The sequence below is a fragment of the Sphaerodactylus townsendi genome, linkage group LG06 (genome assembly GCF_021028975.2).
Source record: "Sphaerodactylus townsendi isolate TG3544 linkage group LG06, MPM_Stown_v2.3, whole genome shotgun sequence".
Classification (NCBI taxonomy): Eukaryota; Metazoa; Chordata; class Lepidosauria; order Squamata; family Sphaerodactylidae; genus Sphaerodactylus; species Sphaerodactylus townsendi.
The window spans coordinates 47,068,336-47,096,297 of record NC_059430.1 but is presented as its reverse complement, the minus strand read 5'-3'; the positions used below and the strand labels follow the sequence as shown (position 1 = coordinate 47,096,297).

Genomic DNA, 27,962 nt, shown 5'->3' with positions numbered 1-27,962 from the left:
AGTTCCACTAGCCTGCAATAGTAGTAGATTAAGACTAAAGACCAGGAAGTATATATAGGCTTAGATATAAGAGTACAATATGGGAAAAGATAGAATATGTTTACTGCTTACATGACATGGAAGATATGGCAAGCTTTTAATTCCCCTGCTTTTCGGTTCATGAATCTATTTGTAAGCAGCTTAATTCTCCTTGCAAGCCAAACATATAATACTGAAATGGTAGCTGTAAGCCATAAACTGATACATTATACATTGAATCATTCTGATTCATTATTATGATGGTGGTGGTGATGATGATGATGATGATAGTGTGAGGTGTCTTCGTGTGCTAAGGAAAAAGCAGTGGGGGACCCTGGCCTGTGCTCTGGAGGGTGCTCAATTCGGTATTTTTCGATGTACGGAGCAGCTACTTCCCAAACCTAGATGCAAAAGAAGAGACTCAAATCAGAAACAAAAATGAACTTTGAACCTCGGCTAAATATTAGCAGATGTAATTGTATGCTGCTTTTATGCTCCTGGCATGTTTTCATTGTTTATTTTAACACTGATAATTCTTATGATCTTTAAGTGATTTTATTGCATTGTGTTTATTTTGAGGGACCCCTTGAGCAGGTCACTGGATAAATGTTGTAAATAAATAAATAATAGATATAATGAAATAAAAGACATATCACTGCTAGAAGTTGATGCTGTGGGAATGTTTTGGTGGATTCCTTAGCTAAAATATAACTAAGTAGAGCCAATCTAATATGAAGGGTTAACTACAGAAACATGAATGAAAGAGAGAGATCGTTTCTGGTTGGCTGAAGGACAGAGTGCCAGTGGATGGTTAATTTAAATAGAAAAGACAGTTGGAGAGGGGGTTTGGAGGGGAAGAGGCAGAGGTTGAGTGAGCAACTCTTGGCTGAAAGGTTGAGTGAGCAAACTCTTGGCTGAAAGCTTTGCTTTCTGAGAGCTTGTCAGATAGACCTGGCTGGTGTGATCTGTTTTCCCTTGTCACAGTGTAACACAGACACTTATGGGGATATTATCTTTGGAAAAGACATGATGAAGGGGGGCGACAGAGGCTTCTACTTTGATCAAAGAGGGAAGGAATTCTTTTGAGGGACAGAAGAGAAAATCCTGATCGTAATCCATGTGAAGAAAGAATAGCTATATATATCATGAGTAAGCACTTATGGGCAGCCAATATCCATCCATCTGCTACATCCTACGTTTCTATACAAACATTTCCTGTATCCTTTTATGGAATTCTAGTTCCCCCACCCCACTCCATTCCTGTGTCTGCCAGGAGGCATGAGACCAAAAAATGCTTATATAACTAAAATGGCTCTATAGCAACACAGGTGGTAGCCTTAGGGCTGCCACGAACCTCTGTGGGCCCCCAGACCTGCATGAGTCTCTGGGTGCTCTTCTCTGATTACCACCCCCTTCCCGCCAAATAAAAACATTATATGACTACAAGTCACATGAGCAGCTTAAGCTCAGCCATGGGCCATCAGAGTGATCAGGGACCCCAGAATTTTGTCCCTCTTGGCCCTCCTCCTTGGTATCTCAGGCAGTCAATATTAATAAAAACAAATGTTTTTTATTTTACCATCCCAAGTTAGGGTTGCAGACTCGGTCGGGCAACAGCACAAGATTGTGGAGAGGACTGGGTGGGGGGAGGGACTGCTGGCAAAATGTGATGTCATGTCTCTCTAGGAAGCACCAGAGGATTCATGGCACTTCTGGATTCCCTGGCAATTCTCGGAGAGGCTTCTCAGCCCTATGACAATTTTTTTCTCCCCCAGCAGTGAGAAACAAAGTGTGGAGGATTCCACACCCCCTCCAGGGAACTGGCAACCCTATTCTAAGTCCCTCAAATGCTGTGGGTTGAAACTTGAGGACATATCTCAAAAGTTGTACTTTGGACTAAGAAAACTACTGGGAAATGAATAAGCTAATGCAGTGGTGGCGAACCTATGGCACGCGTGCCAGAGGTGGCACTCAGAGCCCTCTCTGTGGGCACGCGCGCACAGAGTTCGTCATGTGGGGGGAGCAGAAAATCGCCTCCCCCACACAGGTAGGCTGGCCTTGCTTCTGAGTAAACCCTCCTAGGGTTGTGATTCACCCGTTTGAAGCGTTGCACGGTTGCTTCACCAAGCTTACTCCCAAGTAACGTGTGCCTCAGAGCAAACTGTTTTTTCTAAACTAAAACCTCAGTATTCAGGTTAAATTGCCATGTTGGCACTTTGCGATAAATGTGGGTTTTGGGTTGCAGTTTGGGCACTCGGTCTCGAAAAGGTTCACCATCACTGAGCTAATGGATGATATCTTGTGTTTGTGTAGTTTAACCCAGAAAGGTCTAAGCCATTAGTTTTAATTCCTTTGATATCTAGCTTGCTGAGCCACCTGCCTAACAATAGACATTTTGCAATTATCTTCTTATGCTAATATAACTTCTAATAACTATTTATTGTTCTTTTCCTGAAGCCTTCACATGCTCTTTAGTACTAAACAAATGCCCTGAAGATATAGGTTTGCCCAGCCTATTTGCCTATATTCCATATATAAAGTATTTTTTCATAGAATGTGGTGGAATGTGAAGTAAGAATGTCAGCCTGTAACAATTAGCAAAAGGAACAAAGGATCTTCAGTGTCATCAATTGCTAGTGCCAGTACTTGCCTTCTGGTCCACAAGCAGTCCATGAGCTGCTGCAATGTCTGGGGCCATGAAGCGATCTCTTAACCAGGGTCTGAAAGCAGAAAAATTGTACAACTCCTAAATGTAGTAGTGCTAGAGGTTAATGTTTGGCCAATGATCTGAAAACTTACTATCTTTGGAGAGCATTTGTTTGACATACTTGACAACAGAGCGTACAAGGTCATAGACTTTCTCCAATGGGGTTGTAGTTTTCAGAGGGCGTAGAAACTCAATGCCTTGACAAGCTGCAAGCAGTTCTATAGCCAACACTGGGGAACAAAACCAGTGGAAAAGACAGTGGTAAACTCTGCACATTGAAGGTGGTCCAGGTGTTACACAGAAGATATAGAAATGATATTATGGCAGTTCACATAGTCATTTTGAGAATGTGGGTTGAACGGATACATACTTAATCTGACATGTGAAATGAATGCTTTGCCATTTATCCAGCAAAACAAGAGCTCAACTGGAAGTTATGGAAACAGCTTAAATCTGCTAAGAAAAGTAACATATTAATGTTTTGTTTCTTCAAATATATCTGAATATGAAATAAATGCAAAAACTCATTCTGTTTATTACTGAAGAAGCCTATATCTCAGAACAGGCAGTTGTGATGCTGGTGTGGGGGACGAGTTACATATCTAAGGCACAAGAAGGAACTTACTTCTTTTGATTTCTTTAAACTTTGGATGAATTTTAGTCTGTAAAATTACAGTGTAGCATGAGAGCAAACTAGCATAATTAAATCGAGAGGATTTGAAAGGAGATTAGCCATTCACACAATGCTGACGGCAGACAGAAAGTCATAGTTTCAAGATCTGTGTATAGAACAGAATCTCTTAAACAGTTTGTGATTTTAAGTCTCTATCATTCTGATCTTTCAACATGTTTGCATGATAAATGTAATAAGTAATGATAAATGTAATAAATAATACAAGAAAAGGCCATGGGACATACAGCCAAATAAAGTGTTTATTTGGTGATTTTTAAAAGTCCTACCTTTTCTGCAAGGGGCTCAAGGTGGCATACATGGGTTCTTCCCCCACACTTTACCTTGTTCAACATTCTCAATGACTTTTAGTGCTTTTCTGGCAGCCCATCCTCCCATAGACACATGGTCCTCTGTGGCAGCACTAGTTGAAAGAGAATCCACAGAAGAGGGGTGGCACAAGGCTTTGTTCTCAGAAACTGCAAAAGTTCAACATGAATAAGTGTTGTACTCCAAGGCAAACTTACACTTTGGGAGTAACCCTAAGCTGGTCTTCTCAAAAGTCAATCTCTTAAGTGATAAATGGGGCTTATTTCCAGGAAAGTGTTCTTAGGATTGCAACCATGGAAATGATGACCCATATTGAACAATAATCATGCAGAGGAACAAAGAATCCTTATACCTTTTATAATAATAATCTACAACATGTAACAATATTTGTCATGATTATATTTGATGTTTGATTACATTTTGGTTTCATGAAGGAAGTTTTGACTCTTGAAAGCTTATGCTTCAAAAATCCTGTTGGTCTTTAAGCATGCCATCTGGTTTGATGTTATGTATGAATTTGAATAAACAACTATTTGCTTTGCTTGTGCATGCTAAACTGGGATTCTAAACTGAGCCCCTCTGGGGAGGGCGGTATAAAAATGCAACCAATAAACAAACAAACAAACAAACAAACTATGGCTTGAACTTGCAATCTCTGGTTAGTAATAACTGGGGTTTCGAATGAAGACTAAATTGGGCCCCTCTCATTCTGTCCAATCCCAGGTTTGCTGTCTTAACAGCAGTAACAGTACCATCTACCTCTGACCTGACACCAGTTTAACAGTGGTAGTGGCTTCCTGAGCCTACGCTGCCACCATTGTGGCAACAAATTTGAGTTCAGGTGAGATGGGGGTACTGCTGTGGTGGTAAACCTGTGGAGCCACGCCAGGAGTAGCAGTGCAGACTGGGCTGGCAGTGTAGGCCACCACTGGACCCTTTGCAGCTCCAGAGCTTTGCCACCATCCCTGGCGACCACCACTGGATCCTGCACGGCTCTCAGTCTCTGCTACCAGGTCATGTGCAGGTCTTGATCTCTGCCACCATTCCTCTGAGCCATCCACCCCCACCAGCAGCCAGATGCGGCTTCTGCTCTCCTCTACTATTTCCACCACAGCTCCCAGGTGCTGACAAAGAAGATAGGGTCATTGTCTACACATGTGTATCCCACATTCTTGGTTTTTTTGGGAGGGGGATTTAAGTCCCCTAATGTAATTTTTCAGATTTTTCAGAAACAAGTCTCTCATAAGGTTGCCAGCTTCAGGGCGGTAAATGCCTGGAGATTGGGGGCGGGTGGGGGGGTAGAGCCTGAGGAGGGCAGGGTTTGAGGAAGGAGAGACTTTGATGTGGAATAATGCCACCAGAGTCCACTTTCCCAAAGCAGCCATTTTCTCCAGGTGAACTCCAGGTGAATCTGTGTTGCTTGGAGATCAGTTATAAATAGCAGGAGATCTCCAGCTACCACCTGGAACTTGGCAACCCTAGTTCTCCAAGTTTGCAGAACTATATGTCAGCATGGCCCTGATTACAAATCCACAGATGGGCTTATGCTTGACTTTTAGAATTTAAAATAATTAAATTCTAACACCAATTTAAAAAAATTAAAGCTTCTTATGGCAGGGAGTGGGGAGAAAATAGATGCTACAAGTGCAATCCCAGAGAAAATCACTGCTGTGTGGATGGGGGGAAAAATCAAATTTTGTCTTTCATACAGAGCCATCCACGGTTATATTGTGATCTTTTCCAAAACTTCATCGCAAATCAGGTTAGGCACAGTTCAGAGAAATCCTAGGAGATGCACAAATCCCTCTCCCAAGCTGAGGTAGATAGCCATGTGGGAGTCATTAGAGTCACATTTAAATATGTGCCTATCCTGAGATGGATACTAAGCTACTCAACAAAAGCAGCACTGGAGCAAAGTTTTGATCTGTATTTGTGGTTATAAATGTGGAATAGTAATTTACAATCTGGATTAAACAAACAAACATCACTGTAGGTTAGGTATGTGACTATAATTTACTTTTGTGGTTTTTAATATGTTTTGTTTTAGGCTTGTTTTAGTTAGAGCACATATGGAATCTGAGGTTAGTAGATAAAACTATTCCCCGCAATAATTGGAAGTGATTATATTTTATATTTTAAGCCATCAGTTTTTATTGTTATTGTATGGTAAACCATCTGATATGGCATTTCCCAAATGCAACTGTGCTAATGTGGGCATTAAGCTTTAAGTTATATGACAAACAACTTAAATCTTTTTACAAGATATGTCAGTAAAACCAATCCCAGTTATCCTAGCGCAGTGGTTCTCAACCTTCCTAATGCCGTGACCCCTTAATACAGTTCCTCATGTTGTGATGACCCCCAACCCTAAAATTTATCCATTTTACAGATGGAGAACACTGATGCAGAGAGTCTTCAACGACCCCTGTGAAAAGGGTCGTTCGACCCCCAAAGGGGTCGCGACCCACAGGTTGAGAACCGCTGTCCTAGTGTATCACATTCAGCACCTTCTTATGCTGCTGTTTTTGTGCTAGACAAAGGCATAAGGAAAACTGAGATTTATTTCTGACTAATTTACTTTCTAAAGGTTATTGTGACATAAAGTTTTTATGAACTAGAGCCCACTTCATCAGATGTAAGAAGCGTATCTTATATTGATAGTCATATATGTGTGTGTAAACATAACATTTTGAAATTAGAAACATTTAAAATTGCAAAGCTGAACTCCCTCTCCCATCTCTGCATGGTCTCCATGAAAAATTGAGACTGCCAAGCTGAAATTTACATTTAAACAGTGAACAGTTGATGCATGATTTTTGTCCAATATGCTTTTGTGAGGTGAGTGATGTTGCCACAATCATTTCCCCGCAACCTTTTGTTTTCTTTCTAGGACAAAACAAGGGCAGAGAATGCAGCAAAATGGCAAAAAGAGACGGACAACGGTTGTGAAAGATCCGTTTCATTTCAATGTAAAAAAGGCTTTGGAATGCAGTGAAACATTGAGAAAGAAATGGTGAGGGTGATTGATGGCCAAGCTTGAGGCTTGGCTTCCTTGCCTATTTATTGCAATAACGGGCTTTTCCACATAGGTTTTTAAAAATTGGTTCTGGCCCTGTACTGCTTTGGTCTATCCCCTGATTTCCATATGTACATTTGTATCTTTAGATTTAACTTTGGTTTTTTGTTTCCTTTTATCTGGTTCTTTTTAGACCAGTTCTCCACCAATCTTTTTCTGGAAGCCAATATTGACTCCTTTTTCCTCATGTATAATTTTCTGTTGGTTTTCTTTGTCCACTCTCACCCACCTTTACCCACATTTTGATAATTGGGTGGCTGTCATCACTGTCAAACCACTCCCCCCATCATCCTTCTGAAGACAAGTGGTTTCATTTTTCAATTTTTAAATGCACTAAAATGTATATATATATGTGTGTGTGTGTGTGTGTGTGTGTATATATACACAGAGAGAGTTTATAATTGTAATGCTAGATTGCATCAGTTCTCATTTTTTCAAAAGGTGAGTCTCTAGCCTCTTCTACTGCAGAGATATAGGTAAAAAGGAATATCTGTATGGGGGAAGGAGAAAAAGACGTACTTAAAAAAACAAAAGAAAGCTGAGAACTGAGAGGAATTCATTCCAACAGTATATTGAAATATTAGTATTTTTAGTGCAATTTTCAACAATACAGCCATAGTATTAATATAAGCAGGTGGGAAAAAAGTTGGGGTGCTGTGACACCACCAATAATGACACTAATGAAGACAATACCCTCCCTTGAAAACCCTGATTATTTAAGGGATGCACCGAAGAAAATGAACTGACTTCCCAGGGAGGGAACAAGAACCCTGTTCATACTGATTCCAGTGCTTGTGGATCAGCTGACAAAAAAATCAGGAGTAAATTGAGCAAGTGGAAACTGATAGCAAGTAGACTGTGCATGTAATGTTGCTTTGCCTGGAACAGCATCTGATGGTTTTGTTTGGTTGTGGGAAAGCAGACAAGGCATCAGACAAATTGGGATATGTAAACAAACTCTGGTCTGTTATACAGAAATGATAGACTAAACTACAGATCATCATGGATGTAACCATTTAAACTATGATTTGTACCACAACCACTGGTTAAAGACACCACCACTTATTGTGTCAGGGTATACAGAACAAAATCTCTTAAATATTACTTTTCCTTATGCATTATTCTATCCCAAGTTAAAGTTTAAGGAAAGAAAACCTATCCTATGAGCAGCAGAAGGAAGGTATAGGTGGGGAAACCTTTGAATTCTGGCCTTGTAAATAAAAAAGAAGAGATGAGATATATTAAGATACTGATATGGTTCTCACAAATGTGTGAATAAAACCCTGGCAATCATACAGTATGCAGGTATAATAATCGTCATGTTACCTGAAGTGAATATGGAAGAAAGTCAAAGCACTGAAGTATGTTATGATCACTCTATCTAAACACCATTGTGAGCCTTTGTCTACTCACCCAGGGATGCTGCCGTACAGTGTGCAATCATGAATCCTGAGTTCAGACCTCCCTCTGTGACTAAAAATGGTGGCAGCTCACTGAGGGATGGGTTGCACAGCCGTTCAATTCTCCTCTCACTAATTGCAGCAAGTTCATGGACACCAATTGCAAGATAGTCCAAAGCCTGCAAGGCAAGTGCTTCTTGATTTAGACTTTCAAGTCCTTAAGTTCAGATGATAAGTTAACATATTTTTGTCGAATGTTCAATTACCTTTGCAGGGTATTCACCATGGAAATTTCCTCCAGAAATGGTCTCCTTCCTTTCAGCGAAAACCATCTTTATAGACAAGTTAAGACTTAACTGTGAATAAGCAGCATCTAATTTTCACTTTCCTTTGAAAATGAAGTCCATGATCATGGAATTAAATTTCCCACCTTACAGGAGGAAGAGTTTTTATACAGGAACTGAGCAGCTCTTCTATCTGGAGAGCTTTGAGGAAATGATTAAAGTCCCTACATGAAACTAATTCTCTGAAGAAACATTGTAAATATAGTTATTGAGGGGAGACAACAGACAAAACACAAACCATCTTGGTGTCCCTGTCTGGGCAGGAAAGCAGGTTGTAAATACTGTAAATAAGTCAAATTTCCTTGAGCAGCAGAATCACAAAAAAAGATACAGGATTGTCTGTTGCACTGTTGATTTCAGTTTGGATTATTTCCTTTACAAAAGCTATTGTGTCATTCACAACACCATGGACCTATAAGAAATGACAAGTATAAGCTGTATTTTGTGTCTTTTGGTAATTTAGTGTTTCAATTTAGAGAAGTTTACATTAAAGGAATCTTCTATCCTGCTCCCAGGATCCCATCTCTGCTTGTCAAACATGTCATCTTCACATTGCTTAACATTTTAAGAAATGTATCTTGATTCACACTTTGTGTAAGGTATATACAGTGTTCAAGGTATATGAGGTGCTCCTTGCAGTTTCTTGCTTTAGCTACATCCATGTGCTACAGGGATTCAAGATCCAGAACAAGGAGCACCCAGTCATAAGTGCCAGAAATGCTCCAAATCTGAACATCATTCACATCCAACATCTGGGTGCCAGCTGAAGCCTTCTAATCAGATGCTTATTTTACTGTCAGAGTTTGATTTCTCAAGGAACAGGAGGTGGGAGGAGTTGCAAGAGAAAGAATAAGTCTGTATCAGTGGTATATATGTAGCAGGGAAGTTGGGAACAGGATTGTCAGGGCCTTGGGGAGACCTTTGATTCTATATAACCATTTGCATGAGCTAATTCATTATTAAGGAACCCTGTGTTGCAGAGTGATAAGCTGCAGTACTGCAATCAAAAGATCTGCTCAGTTCGATCCCAGCAGAAGTTGGTTTCAGGTAGCCAACTGAAGGCTGACTCAACCTTCCATCCTTCTGAGTGTAGGAAAATGAGTATGCAGCTTGCTGGAGGTAAAGTGTAGAGAACTGGGGAAGGATGGGAATGGCAAGCTATCCCATCTCTGCCTAGTAAATATCTTGATGTGACATCACCCCAAGGATGAGTAATGTCCTGGAGCTTGCACAGGGGTCTACCTTCATCTTTTCAATCAATTATTAGGAAAAGGAAAGGCTTTGCTTGTGTCAGCAGCACAAAAGGTCTGTGGTTCATCAACTCCTAAAGTCTGCCCTTAATAGGTAGACACTGCCAGTCAGCCAGCAAGTTACATAGGAGAGACGGTGAACACTTTGCATCTGCTAACATACAGGGTTAAAGAGTATATATTCACACACACTGTATATCCTGAAGTGGAAACACCATGACTTCTCTTTGAAACAAAGTAGATCAAATACAATTCGAAAGGTCCCTGATGAGAAAGGATCAGCTTATTTTTCCAAGGGAGAGATACCGGCTAAACCAGGATCTGCAATCTCTCTACAAGTATAATGTCATGCATAGCACTAAGCAACTGAATCTTTACCCCAAGATAAGTCCCAGCAGGAGAGAACAACAGGCAGCCCCACTGGCTCACTGGATGTGTGGGTCTAGTTTTAAACAAATATGCAGTGTGCAAAGTGACAGTCCCCATCCTGCATGTTACTCCAATGCTTTCAGCTCCTTCCTTCTAGCTAGGCTTCCATAAGAGAAATCAGGTGGACTGGAAAAAAATGTCCCCCAAAATTGATCTCATTCAGGTAAGATGGGTGAAGATAAGGTTAAGTTCACTTACATACCCATTTTGTTCTTGTAAAACACTAGACATTCCCCCACCCACCACTTGCTTGGGAAAGGAAGGGGGGGGGGAACTCATGGATTGCCAATTCACACCTCCCTGTGCCTGCAATATGAGTGATAACTTTAATTTCCTATTGAATGGGGATTCTTTCTCTGAATTGCCTGAAATTTAGGGAAGAAGACCCCTTGAATCAAGGACACAGTCCCTGAGAATTTCTTCATGACTGGGCAGAAATTATGAAGTCTTATTTTGAAATGTGTTCCTCTTTTAAACAGGTAATGGACTAAAGATTGACATTATGAACCCAACTCAGTTTTTTTAAATGACGCATGGCCCAACATTGAACCTGACTTCCTTTTCATATCTCTGATGCAAAACTAATCCTATGTGCCCATTCCATGTATACACTGTATGCATGCTGTCAACAAAAGTCAGATATTAATCTAACACATTACAGGTTCCTTCAGTATATGAACTTGCATATGCTATATTAGTAATGTATGTAGAAGCTTTTTGATTTTTTGAAATAACCAATTTTGTAATGTCAGCTTGAGAGGATTGATCAAATACTGGCTATTATAAATATCAGGTTGGATCCAGCACAAAATTTCTGCTTTCACTGGAGCTTTTGTACAAGCAGGAATGCAAGAAAATGACCAAGGTAGCCACTGGTGTTAAGTCAGGCTTATTGCATTGCCAGTTTCACTTCCACTTGTGCAAGATCCTATACAAATATTTTCTGGGCACAGAAATATACAGGGAGGAAAGTGCTAGGTGTCACACACTAATTCAAGCAGAACTGCATTAAATCCATTTGTATCTCTGCCCATCACTGGATCCAACCATTATAATTATAAGCAAATATAATTATGTCTATATTTTAGTTGACCTCGTCCTACCCCATGAGACAAATACAAAGTATCAGTGATCACACAGCCAACCTGATTGCTTATCATATACCTGGCTCATTATATTTTCTCTGTAGAGAGGAAGAAACCAGCTCTTTTAATACATCAGGCTCATACATTTACCAATGTGATTGGCTGTGCTGAATAACCACCATTACAGAATTGAAGATAGGATTCAACATGTCCCTGACTATATATGTATGAAAGTTTATTACTGTCTTTACCTGAGGACAGCAACGTAGCGTATATGCATCTTGTACTCTTTCACAAAATCGATGAGATTCTACAAAATGCAACCAAACAAAAGATTTGTTTTGAAACAGCTAATTGCCACTTTAATACTAAGTCTCTCTGGTACTAAGTTAAACCACTTCCTTTTTAAAAGATTTCAGATTTTTCTGCAAACCCAGGACTTTTTTTGGGTTTGTGAATTTCTCCTATCTGTCTCGAGCTATTCCAAACCAAGCCATAGACTGTGGATTAATAGACCCACAAAATAGAGCTCGAGACAAATAGGGGAAATTACCCAAGAAAGTCCTGGGTTTGCAGAAAAATCTGAAATCTTTTAAAAAAGGAAGTGGTTAAAACCCTTCCAAATAATAGAAACAACATCTGTAGCCATAGAAGTTTCAATTGTCATTTTGGAGGTTGCTAGGCAATCATAACAATATTGCTGAAACTCCAGACCTTGGTTTCTGTAAAGAATAGCCATGGACAGGGAGCCAGAATGGATTTGAGGAGCTAAACAGCTCTGAAAAGGATACCATCCCTCTCTTCTGTCATAAACCCTGATGGAGAGGACTTGCTGGGGACAGACCTGATTGCAACCACCAGAGAGTCACTTGCCACACCACTTGGCCTAGCCCAACAGCCACCATGTTATTGGACCTGTCCCAGCTTGATGGCTACCACACAGGTGGCCAGACTTTCTCCAGGGAGAAGGTCAGGAGGAGGGATGGAGAAGCTGAAGACAGGGAGGTCATATGATACTAGGATGGCTGGTGGTTGAGAAGAAAAGAAGGAAGCTGGACTAAGGTCATGGGGCAGCTAGGGAAGAGAAAACGAGACGTCTCCCACAAGTCCTTGCAGGTCCCCTACTTGTACAATTTATAATTGATATGTCCTTAAAGCATTCTAATTTTTATATTTGGAAACTTCTAGGAAGAAATAAGAATCTTCGGAAATCTGTCACAGGTTCTTTTCTATACAAGTATACTCGATATCCCTCAATATCACTATTCACCTGCGATTCCAGAGGGATGATGATCCGAGTTTAAAAGTGACCTGAATCGAAAAGCCACCTCCTTCTGCCCAGGATGTGGTCGCAATGCATGAATATCTGTTTAAGACAAAGGGACTTAAGTACAACACTTGGGCTATTCTCTGTAAATTAAGGGTATTTTCAGAAGTAGCACTAAAATGCTTAATTTTTTAAAAGAGTACAGTTATGACGAATAAAAATTGGAAAAAATATTTTAATTCAAATGGCAGTCAAGTAAACTGGAGCCCTTTGATGCAAATTCCTGGGTGCAAGTGCATGTTTACTGTACAGAAGCATAGCAGTATTTCAGAGTTCTTAGGGTTGGGACTCCTATCCATTGTCCCTCCCCACACAAACAGGATGGGAATGCCTAGATAAAGATTTTGGTCTGCATAGCTTCTGTCACTTTGATCAGAAGCCATAAGAGAGGAAAACTTCTTTTCCATGTCTTGGGAATTTACAAACTCCTTTCAAGACTCCATCACCTCTGGAGTCACTCTGATCTTCCTACCTCAAGAGGAAGCAATTTGGCTGTTTCCTAATCTATCCCCTGACATGTGACAGCCTAGCAAGGTGGATGATGGCAGACACTTTTTATCTCCCACCCTACTCTTCCATTTGCATAACTAAGACCTTGAGTGGTCTGTGCTTAGGGATGCATCATTCCTAGTAAGTGTCTCCCTGTCAACTATAGATTAGCAGAGGAGCTTCTATGAAATGAATACAGTGTAACACAGTGGTTTAATTATTGGAGTACATTCTAAGATGGAGGCATTTCTCCCCATAGTCTAAGGATGTGTTTCACAAATTGGGGTCCACAGTACTCCAGGGTATCAGGTAAACGCTTCTCCTGCTCATCTGACTAATGTGAGGATACAGCCCCCAGTTTTCCAGGAAAGAAGGTTGGGATTCTCCTCATCACTTCTGAAGGGTGGGAACTCACACACTTGCACACACCACCTGCTGTCACCCAGACTTCAGATCACAGATCACTAGCCATAAAACATACTGATCGGTTTGGAGAACTAATATTTCAGTTCTAGGAACTCTAATTGGTTGGGTACCCTACCATTCCCCTCGTGTTTTCCCTGCAGCAACAATAATAGCTGTGAAAAGGTAGATGAGTAATATTTGCCCAAGTACCATAACTGAAGAGTGGAAAAGGAGGTGGGAGCTCTTTAGAAGGCCATTGTGTAAAGTTAGCTGATTTTTCTTTGCAGTCATCTTTCTGGCTTTCTTATGCTTTGTTTCCTGCTACTAGCAATCAGCTACCTAGGCCAGTGGTTCTCAACCTTCCTAATGCTGCGACCCTTTAATACAGTTCCTCATGTTGTGGTGACCCCCAACCCTAACATTTATCCATTTTACAGATGGAGGACACTGATGCAGAGAGTCTTAGGAGACCCCTGTGAAAGGGTCGTTCGACCCCCAAAGGGGTCCTGACCCCCAGGTTGAGAACCACTGACCTAGGCACTGCTCCCCTACTCCTCCTTTAGATCACCTTATCTCACTCTATCATCTGACCTCTCCTGCTCTTCATGACTGAGTAAGGGTGCCAAGCTGTTAGGGTGCCAGATTCAACTTCTAGTTTCTGCCCATCTTTGAAGCTCACTGTGTGACTTTGGGCCAGCTATTCTTTCTCAGCCTAACCTATTTCATCAGGTCATCTTGAACTCCTTGGAAGAAGAGTGGGAGATAAATGCATAAATAAATTAAAAGAATTGCTTTCTATCAAATCTAAATTAGAGAATGCATAAATGATGCAGTACAGGTCTAATGCTACCATCATGGAATCATAGATTTGGAAAGGCCATACAGACCACCTAGTCTAACCTCCTGCACACACCAACAACAAACAACAAATAAATAGCTGCTTGTGTACATCATTTAGTAACCTTAAAATTTCAATAACCAACCAGTGTCGAATGCTCTTGTCGTGCCCTTCAGAACTTCAAGTGTGAGAGCAGCCACTATGTCTGCTTGTCTGGCAATTGCAGTGGCTCTTTCAACTGCTTCACAGCCCAGTGAGGTGATCATTTGTGTCCCATTGATAAGAGCAAGACCCTTCAAGGAAACAGCAAACATTCATTATCTTCAGTGATTCTGTCTTTAGAAAGATGCATGAACTTCTTGCAGGGGCATCTCCAGAGGAAATGGGGCCCGGGGCAAGCGCTGAAATTATGCCCTTGCCCCAAACAGATTGGAAACAGTTTTTGCCTTGGGGACTGGAGGCTCCCCTGCTCCTGCTGCAGACACTGCTCCCAACTTTACCTTTGGAAATCTGTTTGTGGGAGTGGGGGGGGGGGGGGTTGGGATTTTTAAAAATTCATTTTAGCTGACAAATGCATGGGTTTTTAAAAATAATATTTATTTTGCACAAGGGTTGATTCGTCAACATTCTTAATTCAGCACTAAGTAATCTGTCTATTTCACAAAGCCCACAGTGAGCAATGTTTAGAAATCTCTTGACGACATGCCATAAGTTATAACTTTACCTAAAATCATGCATAGAATGTTTGTTTCCATAGTGCAACAATTTCATTTAGCAGTATTTGCCATTTTCTTCTGTTTGATTGTGGCTGGAGCAGAAGGGAGGGGGCTGGGGAGAAGGATAGAGAATGTTGTGGCTGGGGGAAGGGAATAGGAATGAGGAAGAAAGCAAGGGAACGTTGTGGTTGGGGGAAGGAAAGAAACACAGCTGGAGGGATGGAAGAGGAATGGGGAAAGGACGGGAATGTTGTGGCTGGGGGAAGGGAGGGAGGTGGGGAAGGAAGAAAATGTTGTGGCTGAGGAGGAAGGGAGAGGCTGGGTAAACAGAGGGAACATTGTGACTGGGGGAAAGGGGAAGAAGGGAACAGCTGCAAGGCTGCCAGATCAGATGTCAACCTGGTAGTCTTGGCACACCCCAACATCCTTGCTCAGGGGGGAAAGGAGGGTGGAAGGAAGGGATGGAAAGGCAGGGAACACATGGGACTACGAGGCTTCCGGTTCAAGCCTTGAACTGGTGTCTATGGCCACTCCACTCTATTCACAGGCCAAAAATCAACTTGGGAACACGATTTTGAGCTGAAAAGAATTAAGTGTTCCCTCCTTCCTTTTTCTGTGAAGATATAGGCCTCTTTGGGTTACCTGAGGAAAGAATTTTTAAAAACCCTCAATTCATACCAAGTTTGAGTTACCACCTTATTCACTGAAAGGGATTTAAAAACTGAAATTCCAAGTCCAAAGCTTCATTTAGATATTTTCTCATTCTATTTCAACCCCTCATCAGTAATCTGTGGATAGATATACAGGTTTTTGTGACCATGTCATTGCCAACTATTTTAAACCCTCAGCAACGTAAAAAGACCTTTTGGGGATGGGTGTGTGAAATCAATTAGAAATATTCAAGCATGTGAGATAATCTTTTGCTAGAAAAGACATATAAGGACTAAAAATGCTCAAACCAATGACATCTGTCAAGGAACTAGACTGAGCAATTCTGGCATTTCTAGGCACCTGTTCACATGTGATAACAACATGTCATCATGAATATATCACAATAGGCTTGCCAGCTCTAGGTTGGGAAATTCTTGGAGATTTATGGTGAGACCTGGGTAGGGTATATAATGCCATAGAGTGAGGTATAATGCCATAGAGTCCACCCTCCAGACCTGTCATTTTTTCTAGGGGAACTGATCTCTATAGTCTGAAATCTACTGTAATTTCTGGAGACCTTCAGGCCTACCAGGAGGTTGACTGTCCTATATCATGAATATATCCAACACTGATATGGATCTCAGCCTTGTATGAAGTACTTGGGCCTGCTGGTTCTGTGCTAGGAATAAGTGACAAAAATATATTATCTCATATAATAGGACAATGGGCAAATTAGAATGGCTTTTTGCTTAATTTACATTAGTCAGAGGTTTAAGGAATTGTGTGGGATGCCATCCAAGATTTTTAGGAAAAAAATCACCATTACAATAAGCAATTATTCCTTATTTTCTTTCTTAACTGTTCTCAGGATTAAGATACACATGTAAGTAATCTATAATTAATAGTTTAACCTTTAAAAAAATCAGCTAGGGGATTAATGTTACATTTGGATGTGGGCTACAGCACTGGGACAGAGTGTGGTGTTAACTTTTCTCTATGGGCCTTTCCCCACTCCCTTCCATCCCCCCTATGCCGCGCGCTGCTCTCAGCGCGTGGCATCCCAGGCGCGCGCCCAGGCGTCCCCACGATCCTGCGCTCTCCTGCATGCTTGAGGGTTGTCAAAGAGCGCCGTTCGGAAGACCTGGGATGTTCTTAGCAGCTAAGAGTAGCGACAGCGGCAGCTGAGAGCCCGGCTTTGCGCTGTGGCTGCCCCTGCCGTGGGGAGGGAGGAGGAACCCCGCGCTACTCTGCTCAAGTAGCGCGGGGCTTACGGTAAGTGGGGAAAGGCCCTATATTTCCCTGATTCCACTGTGCTCAAGCAGCTATGTCATCTTATCAACCATATCAAAAAACTTTCCACAAATAGTCTTAAAGATAGTAAACTTTTTCATGTGCCTAACTGTCAAATAGTGCCTAACTGTCAAAAGATGTGCCTAACTGTCAAATAGTGAAACAAGACTTTCAGCACTTTATTACCTCCTTTGGCTTTAAGTTAATTGGTTTCAGTCCATGGGCTTCCAATACCTGTAGAACAGTATGAATAATAATTATTAAAACTTTGATTTTAAAAGAGGCAATCGATCTTCACTTTCATGGTCACAAAGCTGTATTTCACATCCCCAATTTTAAAGAACTGATTCAATGAGTGTATTCGAAATATACCAACAACACTTCTTCATCCATGTGCTCTGAGCATAGAACATCACTACCTATGAGACAATATTTATGGAACTGGACTATTATTTTAGGAAGCCTCCAACAATATCATTTAAACCCAGGTCAAAATATAACTATCAAGATTTTCCCATGAGAGAATCAACACTTACATTAATTATTTACAATAATTTAATTTTTGTCAGATAACATCCATTTCAAAGTAATTGTCTGACACGTAAACTACAAAAAGGACACAAAGTTTTTGCTTTGCAGATGGTGCGCCATTTGTCTGTATTTTCACTACATTTGGTGTTTTTTGTGTAAATAATTTTTTCTTCACTTTTACAAAAATATTTTGCAATTATTAAAAAATGATTATGCAAGAACATTACAGAGAAGAAAAAGAACATGGCATGAGTACTCATTGAGTAACATAAAGATCCCTTATTTGGAACTTTCGTGTTTCACAAGTGCAAGGATGGATATCACAGCTGCAGCAAAAATGGCCTAGCTTAGTCTTAAACTCAGGCACTAAGTAGGGTTGGCCACAGTCAGTTTTTGGATGGGAGACTGCCAAAGAAAACTGGGTTTGATATGAAGCTGATGGTGTGGTTTCTTATCATTTAAGGCATCAAAACTGCAAAACCTATGTTTCTGTAGTGTACAAATCCAGGCAAATAATGCATGGTAAACCAAACAGCAAACAAAAAATTACTGCAGAGTATTGTCTATATAATTCTTACGTATTTTGCATCCGCCCATCCACTCTTTGGGGACCACATCTTTCCTTCTCCTATTAGTCCCAGTGCAAGATGGGCAAGAGGGGCTAAGTCTCCACTGGCTCCAACAGTCCCTTGCTCAGGGATGTAGGGAAGGCAGGATGCTAACAAGAAGAAAAGCTGGGCTTTAGTAAGGAGTCCTGATCTATCCACTCCACTACTTCAGATTTACTTCTTTAGCAATTATCTTCTAATCTGTGCTATTAACCATTGCTCCCATGTAACAGTTTCCCTTCATGGAGCTGTCCTCACTCAAACATTAAAATTGTAACTTGAGAAAGATTTGTGCTGCTTATTTGGGTCAGGAAAGGGTAATATGTTTCAAGAATATAAGAGTTCCATTTTGCATAACCTTCCACCCTCCGTGCACATTTTGGAATACATACTAATAGCCGAAATATTCACTCCCTTTTACAAAGGATGAACTGGATTGTGGACTGTCTTTTAAAGAGGAGCAGCTGCTACTTCAAAAGAGGCAACAAAACTGGATCCCTTTTTCCTTGCAAGTCTTTGGCCAAAAAACAGGAAGGCATAAAACAGACTGCAGCAACAGTTCCTTTGAAAGATCCACAAGATTCCCCAGATCTTGACAAAGGACCTGGGAAGATCTGTTACAGAACCTCCCCTCCTTTAAAAGAACTGTTCTTGCTTCAGGGAAGTGCACTATTAAATCCCTCACAATTTCTTCACAAAATGCCTTCCTATAAGAGTTTTGTCCCCTCCAAAATGGTGACTTTTGTGCCAACAACTGAACCCCATGAAAATCAAATACAGAATAGATCACATTACCATTAAATGCATCAACAGTTTGCTGAAGAGTTTCTAGTGAAATCCCACTATATCCTTTTGCTAAGACATTGATCCGTAAAGCCAAAAGCATCCGTGATCTCTCAGGGATTAAAGGCTTCCCAACACCTACAATGGTAAACATCAGGGTTATTGGTGTTGCCTTTAACAATTATATTTAAAAAACCCACTCGAAATCAATTTTTCATTACCTGCAGAATGTGACCGGATTAAATTCACTTGAAGCTCCCTCAGAGAGGAAAAAAACACATTATTAGAGAAATAATATGTAGAATTTAAGATAATTTTCAAAAACTGAGCAAAGAAAAGAAAAAAAATCACTTTGTGGAAAGAAATCCAATTAAAGAAAAACACTATATATTTTTGGTCATGTTGTCTATAGGCTTTTTAGGCATAAAAAGGAAGCAGAAAAGACATACTGTAGTTTACACTTTGAAATACGAATCCGTGCAAACTTTCCAAAGCCTGTAGTGATTCCATAGACAGGATCTAAAAAGACAATAATAAAATGCTTTCCTTAATGAAATCTGAATAGCCATTGCCCTTACAAAAAATTGCATTCCCAACTGCCACCCCTTCGTTTAAAAAGAACTTTGTAGAGCTTACCTTTTGCATCTTCTACAATATTTTTAATAACATCACTTGACTCTCTGACTTTAATTTCAGCTTCAGGAGTAAGCTAGAAATAAAATTGCCCTTATTTACTTTTCTGTTTCAGTAGCTGTAGGCATTGAGAATTACAATCTTTCCAAATACTCACTTTGATCTTGTAGAGGCCCTTTCCTAAACTGACTAACTTCTCTGTGGTCAGACTGTTCCCATCTAAAAAAATATACTGTAGAAAATAACTTTGTTAGATCAAGGCACATGAATTATGTAATTGTACCAGCTTTTATACATGGAAATTAAAGCGATGCCTCTCTATAATCAATGTTATCGCAAATGGGAAAGCACTTTTAAGAACTCTTTAACGAACCCATCATAGTGAAATGCCAAATTTCAGTTTATGAAATTTGGGCTGCAGTATCATCAGTATGCAGATGACAACCAGCTTGTCCTTACAATGACGGGCTGGCTGAACTCGGCCCCTGAGGCTCTCCAGCAGTGCTTGGAGTCTGTGGTTGGTTGGTTAAAAACTAGCAGGTTGAAACTGAATCCAGCAAAGATGAAGGTCCTGTGGGTAGGTCATGGGGAGTTACCAGCCAACTTTAGTCTGCCTGTGCTGGCCTCATTGGTGACCAGTCTGGGGATGATTCTAAACTCAAAGGTTTCCCTAGAGGCCCAGGTTGCCAAAACAGCCCAGACTGCATTTTACCATCTTCGTCAGGCAAGGCAGTTGGCCGGCCCCCTATCTCTCCCATTCTGATCTGGCCACGGTGATCCATACAACGGTCACATCCAGACTAGATTATTGCAACTCGCTCTATGCTGGCCTGCCCTTGAGTCTAATCCGGAAGCTGAAACTCGTTTAGCATGCAGCCACGAGGCTCCTAGTTGAAGCCTTGAGTAGGGACCACATAAAATCTATCCTTTTTCATCTCCACTGGCTGCCTATCAAGTACTGGGTTATTTTCAAGGTATTGGTTCTGACCCTTAAGGTCTTGAGTGGCCTTGGACCCACATACCTTAGGGACCGTCTCTCCCCATACTGCCCTAGTAGGTCTTTCCACTCCTTGGAGGGAAACCTCCTGGAAATCCCTGGCCCAAAAACTATCTGGCTGGCCTCAACAAGGGCCAGGGCCTTTTTTTCCAGATCCTGGCACAAGCCTACCCTCGAAAGATGGAATATGCTCGCCTTAGCTGGGGATCCAGGAGCCCTGAGGGACTTGAGTAGTTTCCGCAGGGCCTGTAAAACGGAGCTATTCCACCAGGCTTCTCTTGATGGCCAACCGGGTTAACATCTTAGCATCTTTTTTTTGGCCTCCTTGAGGGGGGGGGGGCATTTTTAGTTTTGTAAGTCGCCATCTGCAGAAGGTTTTAGTAATGATTGTTTTAAAATATTTATTACGATTTTATTGTATTTGTTTTAAGATGCTGTGGCCGCCCTGAGCCTCTTGGGAAAGGGCTCAGTACAAGTTTAAAAATATATATATATAAAAAAATGAATTCCGTGAATTCAATGTACAGACATTACAGAACTGATAATATTAGAAAATTGGAGATTTTGTTATTATTTTACATGATCATTAATCCATACCTCTTCTGGTTCTCGATATTTACTATATCTGAAGTAACGCATAGGAAAACAAATTCTACAAGTTGATTCACATTTGGCTCACTAATTTTGAGTACAAACTGGGGACCTACAAGAAATGGTGCATGTGTGGAAGTAAACTTTTATGGTACATGGTTCAGTAACCAAACATGAACTTACAATGACCAGGCAAAAATTTGATTAAGAGCGCTTTCTTATAACAGTACTAAGGCTGATTCCACATGGCCCAAAAACAGCAGTGTGAAAACAGTATGAAAATGGTGTAAAAGGGTTTATACTTTTGTCACACCATTTTCACACCGCTGTTTTTGGCCCATGCAGAATCAGCCTAAGAAACCTAGCTATTTGCTCTAAAGCAGCACCCAGAATGTTGTTCAAAAGAACTGTATTTTGTTGATCGGTCCAGCCTTCAGAACTGGCCAAGAGAGGTAGCAGAAGCTTTAATCTAGCTGTTTCATATAGAGGGCAGTAGAACAAAACATGATGTATAGATTCCTCACTTTTTAACCTGCATTCACAAAGTTTTTCATGGTGCGGGATATTTGTACCTCTTCCTTGTCTCACAGCAGAAGGTTGCACCTAGCTAAAGTTAGTGCACGATGCAGCTTAGGATCAGGAAGTAAAAACAAATATTTGGCCATGCCCCAGGAGTTGTATGAAATACCTAGGGAAATTGGCAAGCAGTATTTGCTAGCCTGGGCCATCAAGCCATGATATTCAAACTCATAAAGTTTGCCTATGATTGTCTTTAGCACTTCATTTGACAGTTACATGGCTAGGGTGTCCACCGTTAGACCCAGGGCAGTCATCTTGGCTTCAATAAGAGCCCACCAATCCAAAGAGTATAGAGTGGATACAGCAAGAGAGGTAAAGCTCTTATCATCATGTCTAAAGCAAAGTTTTACCCAATATTTGAAAGTTATATTCCAGGCCCTGATCTCAAGTAGGTGTTGACCTGCCTCCAAACGGAGAGCAGAATAGGGTACTGAATGGGGCAGGCCAAAGATTTTATAAAAGAAGGTAGATTGGATCCGTTCAATATTCCTATTTCAGGAATGGATCTGAAGAGGGACACCATATAGGTGACACCATATAGGAGTTGAGGGCATGCCTTAGCATTAAAAACCTTGAGTGCAGCAGGAAGTAATCCATGGCCCTTGTTAAAGAAAAAGCACCGTAAGGCCTTAACAGTGACTTTGCTGGTAGCAAAACTTTTATGGGAAAAACTCACAAGAGTTGTTTTGAGCTTTCCTTCCCCATATGGTATTACAAAGAGGCACGGGGAAATGTGCAATAATTCTCTGAGCCCAATCAGTACCTCATTTCAGAATAGTATAAATTCGTATATAATATTCATATATACTACTATAATAAAATGCTTTGTTTTAATAAAAACTGAATAGCCATTATCATTACAAAAATTGAGAAACTGGGAACAGGAGGAACTGGGATAGAAAAAGAGGAACTGGGGAAATGTACAATAATCCTCCGTCCCCAATCAGTGTTTCTTTTCAGACTTGTATAAATTCACAGAAATGTCTTATACCCCCTTTTCAGTTGAAAGAGGCTTTTAGAGGTACAACAGATTATGATGAGAGGCATTTGAATCAATCTCTCTCTACGGGCAGTCTGGAAAGATGATGTAAATGACAACAGGAAATATAACATGCCACATTATGTATATTCAACTTCAAAAAATAAGAAAAGCAACAGACAACAAACAGCTTTTAAAAGGATACAAATAAACTCCTTCTGGCTGTGATGGAATGAAGTCTGGAGAACTTACATCTCCTTGTATAACTGGAAAGAAGAAAAACAAACCCCTTATGAAAATTGGCTGCCCACTCTTTTGCTGCCAGAGTAGTTATTGAAAAAACTGTAAGGGTGCAAAGTATGTTGAGTTATTGATGGGTGTCCATAGGGTAGTGGCTGTTGACCAAAACTCTAGAGTTTGAGTGTTAAGTAAACAGATATATCAGGATATGGACAGAAGAAGTTCGCAAGCATGAAAGGTCACTGCAGATTGAACAGAGGTGGAGCTGCAATGGGGACATCTAGGGCGGCTCACCCCAGGTGCTGCCATTGCAGTCACGTGTCGGGGGTGGGGGCATGTCGGGGCAGGGTGGGGTGTGTTGTGGGTGTTGTGGGGTTGGAAGGGGGTGGGAAGGGACATGGAGGCAGTTCATGCCCAGGCGCAGTTTTCCCTCCCTTCGTCACTGAGATTGGACAGATATTTTTGATGAAGAGATACTGAACTATGTATTGTTGAAGGCTTGCACAGCCAGAATCAACCGGCCATTGTGGGTTCTCCGGGCTGCATGACTGTAATCTGGTAGTTTTTGCTGGCATCTTCAGAGATATGTCATGATAAGATGTGCACATCTCACCATGACATACCTCTGAAGATGCTAACCATAGATGCGGGCAGAATGTTAGGAGCACAAACTACCAGACTACAGCCACAACAGCCAAATACAGATTTACACTATCCATGGTTACATGGAAAGCAAAGTAAAAGAAAAGTCCAATGGCACCTTAAAGGCTAACAGAATTTATTTCCAGGCAAACAGCTATTGATGTATACAGCGCCTGTCAAAGCATGTCTTATTGTGTACATGTATTTATTTACTTAATTTATGCCCCACCTTTCTTCCCAGTGGGGACCCAAAACAGTTTACATCGTTTTCCTCTCTTACCATTTATCTTTGCAATAACCCTGTGAGTTAGGTTAGGTTGAGGGTCCCTCAACAAGCTTCCATGGCTGAGTGGGGATTCATACCTGGGTATCCCCAGGTCCTAATCCAGTTCTCTTTACACTACACCATAATGGCTCTCTTATGGGCATCTGTTACATTTTTATCCCATTCCACCCCCAAGTATGTGAGAGTAGCATATAAGAGAGTTAGGTTGGGCTGAGAAAGAATAGCCAGCCCACGTCATGTCTGAATGGAAACCAGAACTGGTGTTTTCCTAGTTGTAGTCCCATCACTCTAACCACTAAACACACAATTTTTGCTTAAAGTGTCCAAGTGTCCAAGGAAAGTCCAAGTTACCCAAGGGTCCAAGTTACACAAATGTCTGTCCATTTCACAATTAACTGAGGTTTTTGCCTGTTTGGCCTTTGTCCATATTCTATAGTTCTGTTTTTATCAGCAATCACTGACTATGTTTCAAAATTGGAATAAGTTTTACTAAAACACAGAATGAACTCCTCACATCTCCAACCTCTTCACTCCTCTTCACCATCTTCAGCACTTCTCATATCACATTGTTTTCAATAGCTGCTACAAGTAAGTGAAATTTATCTTAGCCCTAAATGTTATAGAATTTTTGTTTTGCAATTAGAATATTGCCAAGTAGTTTGAACCTCTCTCAACCAAAATACATGTCTTCTATGAATGTACATAACAAAAGTGAAAAACACTTTAGAGCATTTATAATTAGCGCATTCTTGAACAGTGTTATGCCCTTTTAAGTCTACTGAAACCAATGGGTTTAGAAGGGTATGATTTGGTTTAGGATTGCACTGGTAGAACTTAACAGCAAGGAATGAAAAGATAAAAGGAGCAAATTATAAAATACAATAATGTACAAAATTACAGATAGTGTTCAAAATCTGGAACAGTGAAGTTAATGAGTCATAGAAGGTAGTAGATTGCATCAAAAGTATATTTAGGTCAATGTAAGCCTTTCATTCCTTTTACAAACATGGACAAAACAAATACTGCTCTTGGTATCTTTTGTGAAAAGGCATTTCTGTTTCTGTGCTCTAAGAAATATCTATAGTTGAACATCACACACTTAAAACACATTCAAGTCCCATATACCTTTACGGGATTCGCATGGAGCTCTCCCTTACCACAATATTTAATTTTGTTGTATTTTTGTTCACTACTCCTCCAATGTGCAAGGACAGTGATTTTTAAGTCAGTCATCTGCAGCTTACTTACCAACTTCTACAAATTCATTGTCTTCTAGAGCAACCTCCAATTTGTCATCATGATCGAGCAGCCCAAGTCCTTTGCAACGGCGGACATAGAATTCCACTTCCTCCACAGATGTAAACCCACCATTATCAGGCTTGTTTTTCATATAACGCCTCACAGCTTCTTTGCCCAGCCACCGCACTGTGTTCGTACCATTTTGACAAGGCACAGCAAGCCATTCCCCTCGGACATGTACTGTGTACCTTGGCATTCTTATCATTAAACTAGGGCTGTCTCTACTCCAGAGTATTAGACTGAGCACCAGTGATAGTCTGTATCACCTGACTGACTTCCAATCTTCCAATCAGAAAACACCAAACAGGTACCCACCCTCTCCGGTTCTCTTGCTCTGCATGTGTATTTACCCAAGTATATAATCAAAGACACTCACAACACCTCTTCCAATAGGGAAAGCAATGGGCGAACAGTAATTAAGAAATTAAATGTGATAGGTCAGATGAAGACTGCAATCCTTTCCATTATTTTTAAAAGCTTTTACCCATAGGGATGGGAGTGAAATCTGCTGAATTTCCTAGAGTGCATTGTTGCCAACTCTGGCATCTGAAATTCCTGGAGATTTAGGATTGTGCCTACGGAGGGGTGAATTTGGGAAGGGATTTCACAATCAATGGTATACCATTGAGTTTGAAGTTGCCATTTTCTGCAGGGGAACTGATTTCTGCGGTCTGGAGCTCAGGTGTAATTCCAGAGATCTCCTAGCCACCACGAGGGCCAGCACCTTTACAGCCTTGCCCCCTACCTGATGGAACAAGCTCCCCAGTGAGATCAGGTTTCTGCAGGGCCTGTAAAATGGAGCTGTTCCGCCAGGCTTTTACATCTGGCCAACCGAGTCTGAATTGAATTAATGTATTGTTTGTGGTCTCCCAGGGATGTATAAGGGTATGGAATGGTGCCATTTACTGTAAATATTTTAATCTGCTTTTGTGTTTTTATTATTGTTGTTCACTACCTTGAGCTTTGCAGTGAATGGCAGGTTATAAATCAAAATATAAATACATAAAATAAACTTGCAGCCCTCCTCAATTTTGGAGGGAGGGCACAATTGGGGGGGGGGCACAATCAGTACTTGCTTCTGGACACCATTTCCTACAAATACGCCACTGGCAGTGGCTGAAAAGGCTAATGCTGCCTTGGGGTGTATATCAACAGAGACATAACATCCAAATTGCAAGATGTCAAGGTCTTGCTGTACATCACATTGATGGAGTACTATATGCAGTTCTGAAGGTCTCACTTCAAAAAAGATGTGGTCAAAACAGTGTGGGTGCAGAGGAGAGAGATGAGGATGATCTAGAGACCAATGCTACAAGGAAGGCTGAGGGACTTGGAAATATTCAATCTGTAGAAGAGGACATTGGGGGGATATGATTGCTCTAAATATTTGAAAGGCTGTTTCTTAGAGGGAGATGATCCTATTGGCTGAAGAGTCTAAGACTCTTAATGGGCATCAATTATGAGCATCAATTATGGATGGAGGGATAGCTGCTGGATATTAGGAAAAACAATTTTACAGTAGCAAAATTTTTGTAGAGTAGTTCAGCAGCAGAGTCAGTTGCCTAAGAAGGCAGTGATTTTCCCCTCATTGGCAGTCTTCAAACAGCAACTGAATGAATACATGTCAGGAATGCTTTAGGCTGATCATGCCCTGAGCAGAAGATTGGACTAGATGATCTGTATGGCAACCTGTCCTTTAAAAGTTGCTCCAGGATGATTTGATCGCACTAACTGAATAGCCTAATCTCTGAAAAGAGACACAACTGTTTTGTTCTGAGATTAGCTTTTGCTAAATTTTTCATTGGACTACCAAATTATTGCTGGAAACTTTAGCTTACCATTATGCTATTCTTTCTGTGTTGTGTCAAGATGGCAACACAGGTTTAGTGCCTACAAATGTAGTACACAGAAAGATTTTTATTAGCAATCATTGAAAAGGTAATAAGCTTTGCACAAGAGGACCACCTCTCCCCCCATCTCTTTGTATTTCTCTTGTCAAATTGTTTTCAGTAGCATAGAAAGTGATGTTTTTATAATTGACAAATTGAGTGATATTTTTCAATCCTGAAACAGCAAACTGGTGCCAAGTCCAGGCTGAGATGCTGCTGGTCATTGACAAAACTGCTCAACTATTGATTAATCAACCTGTTATGAGCTTTTTAAACCTTTTTAGTCACTTCTTAACATATGTACAGCAACTTTAATGTCAATGATCACTCACTCACTGACTTCCACAAACTCATTCTCTTGTACATCCTCCAATATTTCCTCTGGATTTGGTAATTTAAAATCCTCCACTTCCCCATGATGGCTCATGATGGAACTTGGTATTCATAGAATATCACAAAGGATGGTTTTTACTCCAGACATTTGGAGGCAAGCGTTCAACTCAATGTGTTCAAGTTTACCTGTGTTTTTCTTCTTCTGCCATTTGATGCTGTCTTTTGCAGATAACTTACTTCTGATTTTGTTTTAAGTGTTTTATTATTTGGATTGCCAGTTTAAGCTGTCCTGTGAGTACTGGAGGTCCATGTTGAAAGGGCAGGGGTGGGTGGGATTCTCAAATAATAAAAGTCACAAAGAACAGGATGTGACTCAAAATATACTTTAGGAAGTAATGCTGAGTATATGTGTTCAGATCCCAATGGCCGAACTGTGTATCTCTTACCCAATCCTGACAGTTTATTCCTGTTCTAAGAATCTAGTTCCTGGGTGAGTCAAATGGGTCTTTTCATTGTGGAGGCCGATGTTATGGAGAAAATTTTCTGT

At 40.7% G+C, this 27,962-nt stretch overlaps 1 protein-coding gene across 1 annotated transcript; it reads right to left on the bottom strand.

Moving 5' to 3' along the window:
• Nucleotides 1-12: 12 nt before the first annotated feature.
• Nucleotides 13-25,389, bottom strand: HAL (histidine ammonia-lyase). The gene is made up of 20 exons (XM_048501067.1): nucleotides 25,143-25,389; nucleotides 22,932-22,992; nucleotides 21,175-21,202; nucleotides 19,738-19,812; nucleotides 19,584-19,656; nucleotides 19,397-19,466; nucleotides 19,169-19,206; nucleotides 18,960-19,085; nucleotides 18,135-18,274; nucleotides 17,212-17,259; nucleotides 14,514-14,661; nucleotides 12,580-12,675; nucleotides 11,561-11,619; nucleotides 8,877-8,957; nucleotides 8,468-8,533; nucleotides 8,215-8,380; nucleotides 3,740-3,874; nucleotides 2,847-2,955; nucleotides 2,669-2,738; nucleotides 13-419 (listed from the first exon to the last, which is right to left on the bottom strand). The coding sequence occupies exons 1-20, from the start codon at nucleotides 25,387-25,389 to the stop codon at nucleotides 258-260; spliced, it is 1,998 nt and encodes a 665-aa protein (XP_048357024.1). The 3' UTR covers nucleotides 13-257.
• Nucleotides 25,390-27,962: the final 2,573 nt, after the last annotated feature.

What these genes read in the sequence shown, in the direction of transcription:
- HAL (XM_048501067.1), bottom strand. Translation starts at nt 25,389, where the DNA reads ATGCCAAGGTACACAGTACATGTCCGAGGGGAATGGCTTGCTGTGCCT. An exon ending in CAATGAATTTGTAGAAGTTG is followed by an intron (nt 22,993 to 25,142) that starts GTAAGTAAGCTG and finishes TCTTCTTTCCAG; the next exon opens with TTATACAAGGAGATGTAAGT. An exon ending in TCATCCCTCTGGAATCGCAG is followed by an intron (nt 11,620 to 12,579) that starts GTGAATAGTGAT and finishes TGCATTTTGTAG; the next exon opens with AATCTCATCGATTTTGTGAA.